The 13,569-nt window shown below is 34.4% G+C and overlaps 1 protein-coding gene across 3 annotated transcripts in view; it reads left to right on the top strand.

Annotated features, from left to right (window-relative positions):
• LOC149805959 (uncharacterized) overlaps positions 1–13,569 on the top strand; it is a 125,576-nt gene that overhangs the window by 13,360 nt on the left and 98,647 nt on the right. For all 3 annotated transcript variants that reach the window (XM_089950751.1, XM_089950749.1, XM_089950750.1), the window contains exon 2: positions 474–677. In XM_089950751.1, the coding sequence (XP_089806877.1) occupies positions 510–677 (168 nt within the window). In that variant the 5' untranslated portion in view covers positions 474–509. The remainder of the gene's footprint in view (positions 1–473; positions 678–13,569) is intronic.

Here is a 13,569-nt window from a genome sequence, read left to right as displayed (position 1 = left end):
CAATCATGACAAAAGTCAAGTAGGCATTAATTCCACAACCCTCAATCATGGACAAAAGTTAATTACACAATTCAAAAATTTAATAACAATGGAAAGAATTGCGTTACAACATTGCATTCAGAGTCCAAGTAGGTCCATTGGATTTATTGTTGCACATTGAAAATGTTACATTAATACAAAACTGAATGTAAAACAAAGTGTAAGTTGAATTTTGAAGTTTTTTAAAAAATTTCCACATACCTAAGTTGTTTTTTTTCCAAAAGAATTAAGTAAAATTTTCAACATAACTAAGTTCGATTTTCATCATACGTGTATTAAGTTTAATTTTCTATATCCCTCTCTGGCTTAAACTATTTCAAATGCCTGTCAGTTGTGATTCAAACTCAAGTATTTGAATTGCTTAATAATATCTAATATATCAGACACAATTTTTCATATAATTCTGATCATAACTCATTCCATACTGTTTACAGGGCCTAGGGGTTGATTGGTTCCATTGCTTTAGAACCATGGAGAAGTATGAGAACCTTGGCCTTGTTGGTGAGGGAAGTTATGGAATGGTTCTCAAATGTAAGCACAAAGAGACTGGGCAACTGGTGGCCATTAAGAAGTTCCTAGAGAGTGATGATGACAAGATGGTAAAGAAAATTGCACTGAGAGAAGTCAGGATGCTCAAGGTAATTGTGTTCCATCTCCAACCCATTATTAGGCCCCACTCCCATTATATTTTATAGAGGGGGCATATGCTGTTAACCAGGATGTCCGTCCCATCCACCCAGTGTACTTATCTTTGTGTCATAAATTGTTTCCACTCCATGCAGAGATTGTTTTTTTCAGGGGTCCACACAGCCCCCAGTTCATGTGTAAATTGGTATAACTTTGTTCCTAATTCTTGGATTCAGTAATGTACCCCCCGAAAATTGTATTCCCATGTGATCAATTTTTAGCCTACTTGGCTATGAGACCAAGTGAGCTTATGGTATGAATCCACCTCGAGCATGCTGTACATCTAATGTAATCTGTCAGTGTTGCTATTTTTTACTTCATAAAAACTGCTTGGCCAATTTTCATCAGAGGAATGTTCCTGAAGACGATGCTCTACCAAAATGTTGATAGGGATGGCTCCTTACCAACAGCATGGCTTCCATAGCAACCAAATTTGGTACAGAGGTTCCCCTCTTATAAGACCATTTCTTATGCAGCAGGAAAGCAGCAGACTCAGAAGGTGGATGAGGGCAACTCTCCATGTGTCTAGAGTGGAGTGGGGAAGATCCCCCCCCCTTTTTTTTTAAAATTAAAAGCCAAGTTCGTAAGACATTGTAGGTCCATGTCCTGCAACAATGGCCTGAGTTGAAGTATTTATCAATATGGGACTCAGATTGCAGACAAATAAAAACAGAAAATGACATTCACAAAAAATACAGTTGCATGATTGTTCATGCATTCTGCAGGAAGCCTAATCAATATGAGCAGTTCAAACACCTGAAACTAGAATTACTGTGCAGTATTGGTTTAGAATATATGTGGAGTTCAATACCCTGTTTCTGTGTCAGTTTTTTTCTCTTTCTATTAACATTTGTACAGATATATATAGAAAAAATTCTTTATTTGTCTCTGAAATGTTTCATTTGCTTCCCGTAATGAACCAAAGGTTTAAGGTTTGTTTCCCATTCATTAACAGGGTGACCACATAAAGTTTACTAAAATACCTTACTTTTGTTCACATCAATGTAAGACATGTGGAAAAAATCAGTATGGAAAATTGTAGGAATAGCACAAAAAATTGAAATGCTTATAATTTTCACTCTTGTTTTCCATAGTTTGTCTGCCTGGCTTAGCTTTTTTTTCTATTTGCAGAGGAATTTTGAAAACAAATACATGTATAAGCAGTAGATGCATGGATTTGAAAGGAACTGTGAAATTTTAAATTTGTTCAGGACAAAAATGTGCACTTTTGAATTATCTGCTCACATATCCAAAACTATAACAAAAAATTCTGTACAGTGCAGAAAAATCTCCCACATAAGGTTAGCCTGTGATAATACAGTAAAACCTGTCTTAAGAGATTACTTCTAAGAGAGAAAACCCGTGTTAAGAGACCAGATTTTCAATGCAGAATTTTTTATTTGAATGAGTTATGACCTGTTATTGCAGATCACCTTATGACAGATCACCTGTCTTGAGAAACCATTATATTTTGCAGAAGGCTGGTCATACAAGACCACATTGTCTTTGGATAAGCATACATTTCTTCTTCCAGTTTCTTTCCATCTCAATCTCCTGCCTTGGAATCAGTTCTGATTATTTTGATATTCATACATTGGGATGTTTTTGTATATCATATAATGTACTCACATGATTAAAAGATTATCTTGGGATAGAAGATCATCTTGGGATAGGCTTTATTTCTTTATGTATTGTCAGGCGTTAAGCTTGCAAATAGACCACCTGTCTCATGATAGGCTTGTAGGTATTGAACTTCATACACAAAGGCTATAAATATATCTGGTAGAAAGGCAAGACAAAGGCCAAGACAAAATGCAACATTTTGATTTTTCAGAAATGTTATGGGGATTAACACAGATAAGCCTTAGCTCATTGTAATGTGGACTTCATTATTAAATCAGAGCAGTAGAATTCTATACAAAGATATTGCAAATAACAATATTTGCTGTTTATAGTGTTTTCTGATTGACTTAAAATAAAGTACCATGTATATTCACTTATTAGTCAAGTCAAACTGCAAGCAACAAAGACCCTGATCTGCAATAGCATAATTCACCTGCAGATCAGGGTCTGTGTTGCTTGTTCTACTGATTACTCCTAAAAAACTGCACAGACCCAGATCTACTGGCGCTTTATGCCTCTTATTTATAAGTGAGCATATACAGTACATCAAATAAAATTCCTACTCTCCCTGAGACCATTGCTGTCATTGAGTTTGAAATAAAATAATTGAATTTGTAGTACTACATATACCTGGTCCCTTCGATACACAGAAAGAGTGAAAGAAAACAAATACTTAATGTAATACTGTAGAAGAAGACCTATTTTGTTTGTATATTTCACAAGATTAAAAGATATTTTATCAAGAACAAAGAAAAATGCACAGAAAAATAATTTTAGTGTGTCAGTGTTGTCAGCACACTAATGTCTCTTGCAAGTGCTGTTGAGTCTATTTCCATGAAACATTAAGAGGGTCTTTATGTAACAAAGGGATAATGAATTCAGAGAACACCGAGTTGTTTCTTTCAAGATATTATATTCAAGACTGGAAAGGACCTTGTAATGTGCTTCATTATATCAGCAGTTACTTTCTATTTAGTTTTTTAATAATGGATGAAGTCCATTGCACATTGTAGCTCAAAAAAATTGAGCAGTAATAGATGCAATTCATTTTTATAAATAGTCAGATTTTAGAAACAAAAAAAAATATAAAAATATTAATATAGAAAAAAGATTTTGCTTCAAGCAAGGAAACATTTCAGTTGCATTTGACATTTTCTCCACACCAGTTTTAGTAACTGGTTAACATGGAGTTGTTTTATTTGATTACCTGCCATTTTGACATTGAAACAAAGAAGAAAGAAAAGAAAAGCTTCAGTGCCAGGCCTTTTGTGACTAAGACTTCATTGGTCATTTAGTGTGCTAAGTAATGTGTGAGTCTGTATTTGCTAATTCAATTTATTTTAATGTTCCTTTTTTCAATCCAGTCATTTTGGCAAATGAAATTGAGCATTGGTATGCCTTTATTGACAAGTACATTCAAAAGTTAATATAAACTCAGGGGGACTTGTACCTAGTGGTTGCTTGAATGTACCTGGTTTTTATGGTCTTACCCCATGCTGAGATTGAAAAGTGAAGGAACTATTAATACCAGACAAAGAACATCCAGGCTTTGCTTGCATAATTTAATATGGTAGCTGAATACGTTTTTTGACTATTGAGTATGAGTACAACATTTTAATTTTTTAGAAAGTGTTCTGTAATAAATGTAAGTTAGATTCAGTGAATTATATCACTAGTACAGCATACACCACACTACTTTAGACTCAAACTGTTACCATGACAAGTTCCAGAGTACTTCAACATACGATCAACATATACAGAATATGCCATTTTTAAGGACATAAAATATACGTACATAGACAATGCAACATAGGATAAACATATGAATATGGCGAACTCAGCGTAGGATAGACATGGCCAATTTGTCATAGATGACTTGTATGGAAATGGCCAAATTGACATACTATGGACATGGTCTTCTCAGGCATTTGAAAATACTGTGAAATTTATTTATTTTCAGTGATGACATTATTTTCATTGTTTTGCAGGAAAAAGACAATTTTGGTGTCTAAATTTGTCGATATAACTCTGACAAAAAGCACTGATACCAAGTTTTTTATTGAATAATTGTTTGGTTGTGTAGCAGCCACAAAATGTGCAAAATTTGGCTTCCCATGAGTACAGGTGAATCCACAGTAAATGGTTGGTTAATTCTTAATGTATAAGATTTTACATGATTGTTAGATAAATTTGGGTTGGATAATGGAAACTGGACTTTGAACCTGTTATTATCTTTTAATTTGTCCCACAATGCCTCATGAGAAACAGGGTCCATAGACATCATTTGCAGCAAGGGAGACTACATTTTGGGTGGAAGTTGGCAGAAAGGGATGGGCAGTGCTAGCAACGTTTATTCGATATATTAGAATTATAGTCTCCTCAGTTCTAGACAATTATTCATATAATTGCTTTTGATTTTAATGGATATTCAGTATTACAGTCTGTAATTTGAAAACAGATTTTTTAATATAAAGATGACTGACACTGCATGCACATTCCTGCAGATAGCCTTCATGGGCTGTGTCTTAAACTCTAGAGACAAACTTTGTAACATGGCAGCTAAATTTCAGTATTTAGAATTAACTGAATGTTCCTGGGGTGAAATTACCATACAGCCTAATAGAAAGTCATTCTGTTAAACCACTGGAAGGGTGGCTACAATGTCAGCTCATGTGCAAGTGGAAATTGAAGTATTTATATTTTTATTTTCTATAATAGATAGAAAAAAAGGTCACTATATTAAATGCAATGCACTTCTTACAGTATATCTGTCCAACATTAAGTACAGGTTTTTTTTTTCTTGCTAGTAAATGGTACATAAACTATGGCCTTTGAGATGAAATCAAGACAGGTTGGCTTTTTAAAAAGATGGATGGGCACACCAACATTTATTTTAATAATTTATTTTCTAATATCTCAGTTAAAAAAAAAAACTGTGTAGTGTTCATCATTTACTAATAGTTAATTATTTCTGGAACAAAAGTGCAGAAAAAGGTCTTCAAAGCAATGTCACCATCATATCCAGTTTCCTCAATATTAAGTTTATGGCTGAAACATCTAGTTATAGAAAAGTCCAGAGGAATGGAAAAAAGTAATCCTCTGCAAATATTTATAAACATTCCATAATGACCTGTATTCTTTATAAGATAATTTGTTGATTGATTAACTATACAATCTTTTTAATGTTTGTAGAAGTTAATGCATGAAAAGTTGTAAATCATGCCTATTGTTTTGCTTGATAAAAATTCAAATAATCTTCATGAACCCCTCTACCACAGCTCCATCAGTATAATTATAACTATGTGCCATAAGACTTTTCTGATGCTTTTTGTTTCTTCTAAATAATTATTATGGAGATTGCAATTAATGATCTATTTCATTTAGCTTTCTATATTACCAGTTAGTCTTATAGTTTAAGGTAATTGAAGGTTACTATTGACTTTTTAAAAAAAAAAATTATTAGACCAAACAATAAAACAGTTATCTTCGTACATGATAAATCACTAACTTCATCTCATTATAGGACTTATAGACTTAAACAAGTCTTTGTTTTATCTACTAAATCTGGGTAATATTTTATCTTTAAGCGTTATTTTGTACTCGCTGATGGGGAGGGGGCATTGGCGGAGTGGTCCAGAGTGCTCACCATTACAAATCACTGCCATCTCACCTCTTTCTGCATGGGTTCTAGTTTTGGGCTTGGCCAATGTGGGTACGTGAGAAAGCTTACCAGTAGCTTCTCGTGGGTTGGTGGATCTTTCTAGTGTTTTCCCGGGTTCTTCCTCCACTAATAATACTGGCCACCATGTATAGCCTATCTTGTGCTGAAAAATAGCATTAAACCCTACAACAACAACAACAACAATAACTTAAAGAGTATGTTACACATGGTAAGGACAAAATACAAAACCATGTTGTTGGTGCTAATAAATACCTGATTTGGCAGTTGCTCAATCCTTGTGCACTACATCCAAACCAAAGAAGAGAAAGAAAAGGACAAAATTATGTGCATTTAATTTCAACTTATAATATGTTTCAGTATGCAAATTTTGAAGAACAATCCACATTAACCAATGGATAAACATGGGAGTTTACTACAGTGTGTGATTTTGAAGTAAAATTAAATTGATGATACACCATGATGTTACTGTTACAGCCTCACTATTCATATGCAGATTTATGAAGCCGCTAAGAAGAATGTCGCGAATATAGTCCATGCAGCGAAATCAGCCCACTACACTACTAAGATCATGGAAAGTTCCAGCTGCAAAGAGCTCTTCGAGATTACTAACAAGCTAATGTCAAGGAACAAATGTACACCACTTCGAACTACCTTCTCTCCAGTCGACCTTCTGGACATGTTTGCAAATTTCTTCCGTGACAAAGTACAAACCATTAGAGATAAGCTTGACAGTACAGTTTCAATTGACTCGTCGTCACCATACAGTTGGGATACAGAATTTGAGTGATAACCATTAGCAGCATTTGAACCTGTCTCTATGGATTTGGGGCCCTGAGTGGCTGAGTGGTCTAAAGCACTCACCGTTACGGATCACTGCCATCTCACCTCTGTCTGCATCGGTTCGAGACTCGGATTCGGCCAATGTGGTTATGTGAGAAAGCTTGCCAGCAGCTTCTCGTGGGTCGGTGGTTCTTTCTGGGTTTCTTTCCTGGTTCTTCCTCCACCATTAATACTGGCTGCCATGTATAGCCTATCTTGTGCTGAAAAATGGCGTTAAACCCTATTCATTAAATCATTAAATTCACACAATCAGTATGAAACCTAGGTGTCACTCTGGACAGTACTCACACATTGCACCAATATGTCATGAACATATGCAAGACTGCATATCTTGAGCTGAGACGCATCAGCTCCATTTGCAATTATCTTTCAGTTGATACCCTACACTGGCTATCCATTCGATCCAGAATCAAACACAAAATTTGTTCTCTGTGCTACATTTCACTGACGGACTCCAGTTCAACATACCCATCCGACCTCACCCATGTGTACACACGCATCAGCTCCATTCGCAAATATCTTTCAGTTGATGCCACTAAAACACTTGTGTGTTCATTAGTACTTTCAAGACTGGACTATTGTAACTCAATTCTGTCTGATTCATCTCAATATCTGCTCCAGAAACTTCAAAAAGTTCAAAAAACACAGCTGCTCGGATCATACTTAGAGTACCATGATCAGAGCACAACTCCCTGCTGCTCTGTACCCTACACTGGCTATCCATTCGATCCAGAATCAAACACAAAATTTGTTCTCTGTGCTACGTTTCACTGTCAGACTCTAGTCCAACATACCTAAACGACCTCACCCATGTGTACACACCAGCAAGATACTTATGCTCCTCTTCTGACAATCGTATACTCATTATTCCCACTATGAAAACAAAGTCATATGGACAGCGTTCTTTTGCATACCAGGGCCCAGCAATATGGAATGAATTGCCCACTGAACTTAGACACAAAGACACAGAGATCCCATTCAAGAGTGCTCTTAAAACTCACTTATTTTGACTGCAAGAACAAACTTAAAGACCTAATAATGTTTCCTACCTGAAATATTCTCAGCATGTTTTTTTTATGTTTTCTAATTTCATTTAATTGTTTTAGAGTCTCTTGTGGTACAAAAATAAAATCTTGAATATATGTGATCTTGAATAGTTTGGTACTACATCATAATGACCAATTAATGTAAAAATTAATGTGTGGTCATTTTTGAAAATACTTTCATCTAGATTTTTTGTAAGATTAATCAGCAGTTGTTAATTAATAATTGTATTAAAAACATTCCCAGTTTGCAGATTCTTGAGAAAAATTTAATTTAAAAAAACTGTCAGTAGAAATTAGATTTTCAAGTTGATATTTTCTCCACTTGTGAAAAAATGCAAGTAGTATAAAGTTATTTTCTAGCCCAGCATTGAAGGAATTTTTAAAAAAAAATTTGAAATAGAAACAAAATTCAGCATTTTTTAACATTTCCTTTCCCATCTTTGGAACTGTATTATCTGCAAATTTTCTTAGTTTGAACTTGAAATATAATTTGTAAGAGATAAACCTTTTCTTGTGACAAAATTTACATTCAGTATGTAACACCTCAGTTATTGGAACTCATTGTTGACTTGAAAGTGGGTGTGATAATTTCAAATTCTGATACATGAATCTGTATGAATTTCATTAAGTTTTGGGGTACATGGTCTTCATTTCAGTGAATCAAAAAATTTAAATAATGAATATTCTAACAACCAGGACTCTGTGGTATCTTAGTACTTTGTACATATACCACTGTTAAAGTCACTTTGTATTAAAGTGTGCATCAAAAAAGTTTATGATAAAAAAGTAATATTAGGGAGGGAGGTATTCTAATTAGGTGAAACGAATAGCAAAGAACCAAATTCAAGTGGGAAAAAAATTCAAGCAATTTTAGTGAACTAAAATTTAATAAATGTAATTGGATCCATGACAGTACCTGTGTTATCAAAGGACAACAATATACTGAGAGGATTTATAGTGAGGGACTACAATGCTGTATTTGTATTGAGCCCAAGCAGTTGCCTTGTAAGTCTTCATGTTGCCCAAAATAGGGGTGATGATAAATGAACAGCTTTAGCCACTACATTCTAATGACTTATTGAATGCTTTCCTTTATATATATGGGACTATGTTATAAATCAAAAACACTGTAGTTGTTATTGGTTCCTCCTTCTATACTATGAGTGTTATTAATCATAAACACTATAGTTGTTATTGGTTCCGCCTTCTATATAATGAGTGAATGAGTTGAAGTTCTGTAAAATATATGGATATCTGATCCAACAGACAAAGAATAGATTTGCAATCAAAATAATCTTTCAAGATCTTGAGACCAGAAATTTGATCAGTATATTCAAGGCAAAATGTGTTGTTATCATAAAATGAATGGTTCATTGAATACCATTTTGTTTCAATTAAAACATTTTTGGACTGTAAACTGACCAGTTGATAAAATAAACTTCATTTATGGTATAGGTAAGTGACTATAAAAGCTTGACATTTAAATACATGGAGTTTCAATCCAAAATTTGCTGAACTTTCCTTGGAATGTATATTCATGGAAATTTCACTTTTTTTCACATCTATGATTATCTGTGGAAATGGACCAAAATAGTTTTCTGACATAACAAGAGACTTGAATGTTTATTATCAAAAGCTAAAAAGTTGTATACAGGCTATGAACTCTGTACCATCTATACTCATTTTTAAGTTGAGCCAGACTGCAAACAACAAAGATCCTGATCTGCCATTGCATAAATGCGCCTGCAGATCAGGTTCTATGCTATTTGTTCAATTGATTACTCCTAACAAACTGCACAGAACAAGATCTGCCAGTGCATTATGTGATGACAGATCTGGGTCTGTGCAGGTTGCATTTGGACTCTTCTTTTAAGTGAGTATATATGGTACTTTGGGAATAAATCATCTTACACAAAAATATGCTCAGGATTTTAAAATCTTAAGGCAGTCTAATACAAGTTGGAATGAAGTGCATATAAAGGGCTTGTGAAGGAGTACTAGAAGTCTTTTTGTTTACCAGACTGCATATAATTTGTTTGCTGAAAGATATCATGGTGTATAAAAGAGCTTAACCCTCTCCAGGAGGGCTTGTATGTAAAAGATCTGAGCATGCATTCTAGCAGACACTTCTGCCTATTTAGTATTGATTTTATATGGCTGGAAAGATTTGAATTAGTAATCCCAGTGGTTTATTCAATACCTTTAACTGCTCTACATTGTGTAACAGGCATCTGTATGAGAGTAAAAGAGTTTTTAATGATGCCCTTTATGCACTATAAAAAGACATGTAAATGTTCGTGGGGAAGTTAGTATTTCTTTTTATAGGCATGGGCATATAGTAGTTCCTCTGTCCATCCATCCAAGCCTCCGGAAAACATGATACATGTAGTAACAATTTGCACATGTTATCTCTAAGACAGTAACATTTTCAAGCAATGGTTTGCTTCTGTGGAAATTTATTAATGATTTCTTCTTTCTTTCATTTAAATGTTATGGGATAAACATTAAAAATTTAAAAAATACCAGCATTTCATTGATTGTTGAAACATTGTTTAAATGATACTTTGAAAGTCTCTTTTTCATTTTTCTTGTATGTTGACCAGTATATTCATCTCCTGATAACCTATCACATTGTGTTATTGGTTGATTGGTTTCAATGGCACGTTTAACACATTGGTTGTTTTATCATGCTTTCAAGTTTGGAGCTTAACCCTTTCCCAAGAACACACCAAGGCATCCAAGCCCAGGCTGGCATTGGCAGGAATTAAACCAGTAACCCTTGGAGTTCAGAGTCTAATGCTTTGCCAACTGAGTTGTGGGAAATATTAGTATGATTATCTCCAAATCTCTTTCAGTTATTTGACTTGCATTGGAAAAAGATGAGGATGTTTTGATTTACTGGTGAATGTAAATAGATGAGTTCCCAGTGAGGCAAAATACTACATAAGAGGAAGGACAAAATCAAATTTAGTCCTAAGTGTTGAATCCAAAAGCTCTTGGCACAAAGTAAACTAGCAATAAATGGCCTTACATTGGTGTGTGTTCCAGGGCAAGGCACTTAATTACTCCAATTCCCTAGACACAAAATAATCTTAGTGTGTTTTTGTGCTGTAAAACTCCTAACCAAACCAAATATTTATCTTGACAGTTACACATACTGTTAGACCTAAAATTAGGCATGAGTATCACACTTTCTTATTTAATTTTACAACATTTTTAGCTGGAATTTCATTAGTTGCTAAATCAAAACTGATGTTTCAAAAAAGAAAAATTAATTGCAGTTGTTTGAGTGCTAATTGCAATCTGAAACTCAATTTTATGATCCTAATTACATTTTAAAAGCCTACCATCTTAAACTGTTCCTTGGGACCAACAGGGATTTAATCAGTCAATAGCACATACCATTTAATACCGTATGTATCACATTTATTCGATGGTTGGTCCACCCACACCTGTTTTTAATTTTTTTTTGTCAAATGTTACTCAAGTTATCTTTTATCTGATAATAAGTCTAACCCTTCTTTTTGAGAAATGTATACATTTATCAGTTTGACCCCCTTCCCCCCTCCACCCCATGACTTGTTTTGTATGTATCTCGAAAATGTAATGTTTTTTTCTGCTGCATATTCCAAGTTTTTGCCATTTGTTGAGAATCATCACCAAAACACTGTTTTGGTCCATGATTTGTGTTCTTTGATGAAACCTATGTCCCCTATTTTACACAGGTATGCTTGTTTCAAAGTTAATACACATGTACTGTACTCTGGGAAGAATGCATTCAGTCTTTAGTCATATGGATTCTTTTCAAAACTAAATGTTGGATCATCCTTACTATGAGCCAGCATTCTAATTAGGTATCAGCAACTAGTGCAGCATTATCTGCATCAACTGCTATATTCCACTTTTCAAACATTAACTTATTTTACTTAGGTGATCATTTTCATTTTTGTCTGAATTTGCTAAATGAAACAGGTTTTTTTTTATACTTCTTACTGCATCTGAAAACATCTGTTTCTGAAGGATTTTCATTTTGCTGAATGCTTAGATGTATAGAAAAAAACATGTTTGATTTGCCTTGTTACCCATGCATGAGCAGATGGGTGAAAATTTAACTTCTTGTTGTTTTTGCTTATTTGCTTATTTATTTATTTCCCATGATCTCAATATCCTGGCCCATTTTTACTGCAAATCTCAAACACACCATACTGTTTGCAATGGTTCATATGCCTGGGTGCTGTTCAGACTGGTGTGCTTTAGATTTAATGGCATGAAATCTAAAATGTGAACTCATACTCTGATTCTGGAACTGGTAATTATTTGCCTTTTTTAAAAATGATCTAAAAATGCAGGTTTTTTATCTGTCTCTTTGTATGCAAGTTGAAAATCTACTTTACCTCATGATTACAGTAGAGCTACATCTTTCCCCATTTCCTTTGTACTGGACAATTAAGTCTATCATGAATTATGACAGGACAGAACTTGATTCAAGAGTATTACCTCATCATTACAGTAGAGCTACATCTTTCCCCATTTCCTTACTACTGGACAATTAAGTCTATCATGAATTATGACAGGACAGAACTTGATTCAAGAGTATTACCTCATCATTACAGTAGAGCTACATCTTTCCCCATTTTCCTTACTACTGGACAATTAAGTCTATCATGAATTATGACAGGACAGAACTTGATTCAAGAGTATTACCTCATCATTACAGTAGAGCTACATCTTTCCCCATTTCCTTACTACTGGACAATTAAGTCTATCATGAATTATGACAGGACAGAACTTGATTCAAGAGTATTACCTCATCATTACAGTAGAGCTACATCTTTCCCCATTTCCTTTGTACTGGACAATTAAGTCTATCATGAATTATGACAGGACAGAACTTGATTCAAGAGTATTACCTCATCATTACAGTAGAGCTACATCTTTCCCCATTTCCTTACTACTGGACAGTTAAGTCTATCATGAATTATGACAGGACAGAACTTGATTCAAGAGTATTACCTCATCATTACAGTAGAGCTACATCTTTCCCCATTTCCTTACTACTGGACAGTTAAGTCTATCATGAATTATGACAGGACAGAACTTGATTCAAGAGTATTACCTCATCATTACAGTAGAGCTACATCTTTCCCCATTTCCTTACTACTGGACAATTAAGTCTATCATGATTTATGACAGGACAGAACTTGATTCAAGAGTATTACCTCATCATTACAGTAGAGCTACATCTTTCCCCATTTCCTTACTACTGGACAGTTAAGTCTATCATGAATTATGACAGGACAGAACTTGATTCAAGAGTATTACCTCATCATTACAGTAGAGCTACATATTTCCCCATTTCCTTTGTACTGGACAATTAAGTCTATCATGAATTATGACAGGACAGAACTTGATTCAAGAGTATTACCTCATCATTACAGTAGAGCTACATCTTTCCCCATTTCCTTACTACTGGACAATTAAGTCTATCATGAATTATGACAGGACAGAACTTGATTCAAGAGTATTACCTCATCATTACAGTAGAGCTACATCTTTCCCCATTTCCTTACTACTGGACAGTTAAGTCTATCATGAATTATGACAGGACAGAACTTGATTCAAGAGTATTACCTCATAACACAAACTCTCAAC

Source organism: Sinohyriopsis cumingii, chromosome 2 (genome assembly GCF_028554795.1).
Source record: "Sinohyriopsis cumingii isolate HCF-2022 chromosome 2, ASM2855479v2, whole genome shotgun sequence".
Classification (NCBI taxonomy): domain Eukaryota; kingdom Metazoa; phylum Mollusca; class Bivalvia; order Unionida; family Unionidae; genus Sinohyriopsis; species Sinohyriopsis cumingii.
Note: the sequence above shows the minus strand (reverse complement) of the source record. Positions and strands in the feature narration are given on the sequence as shown.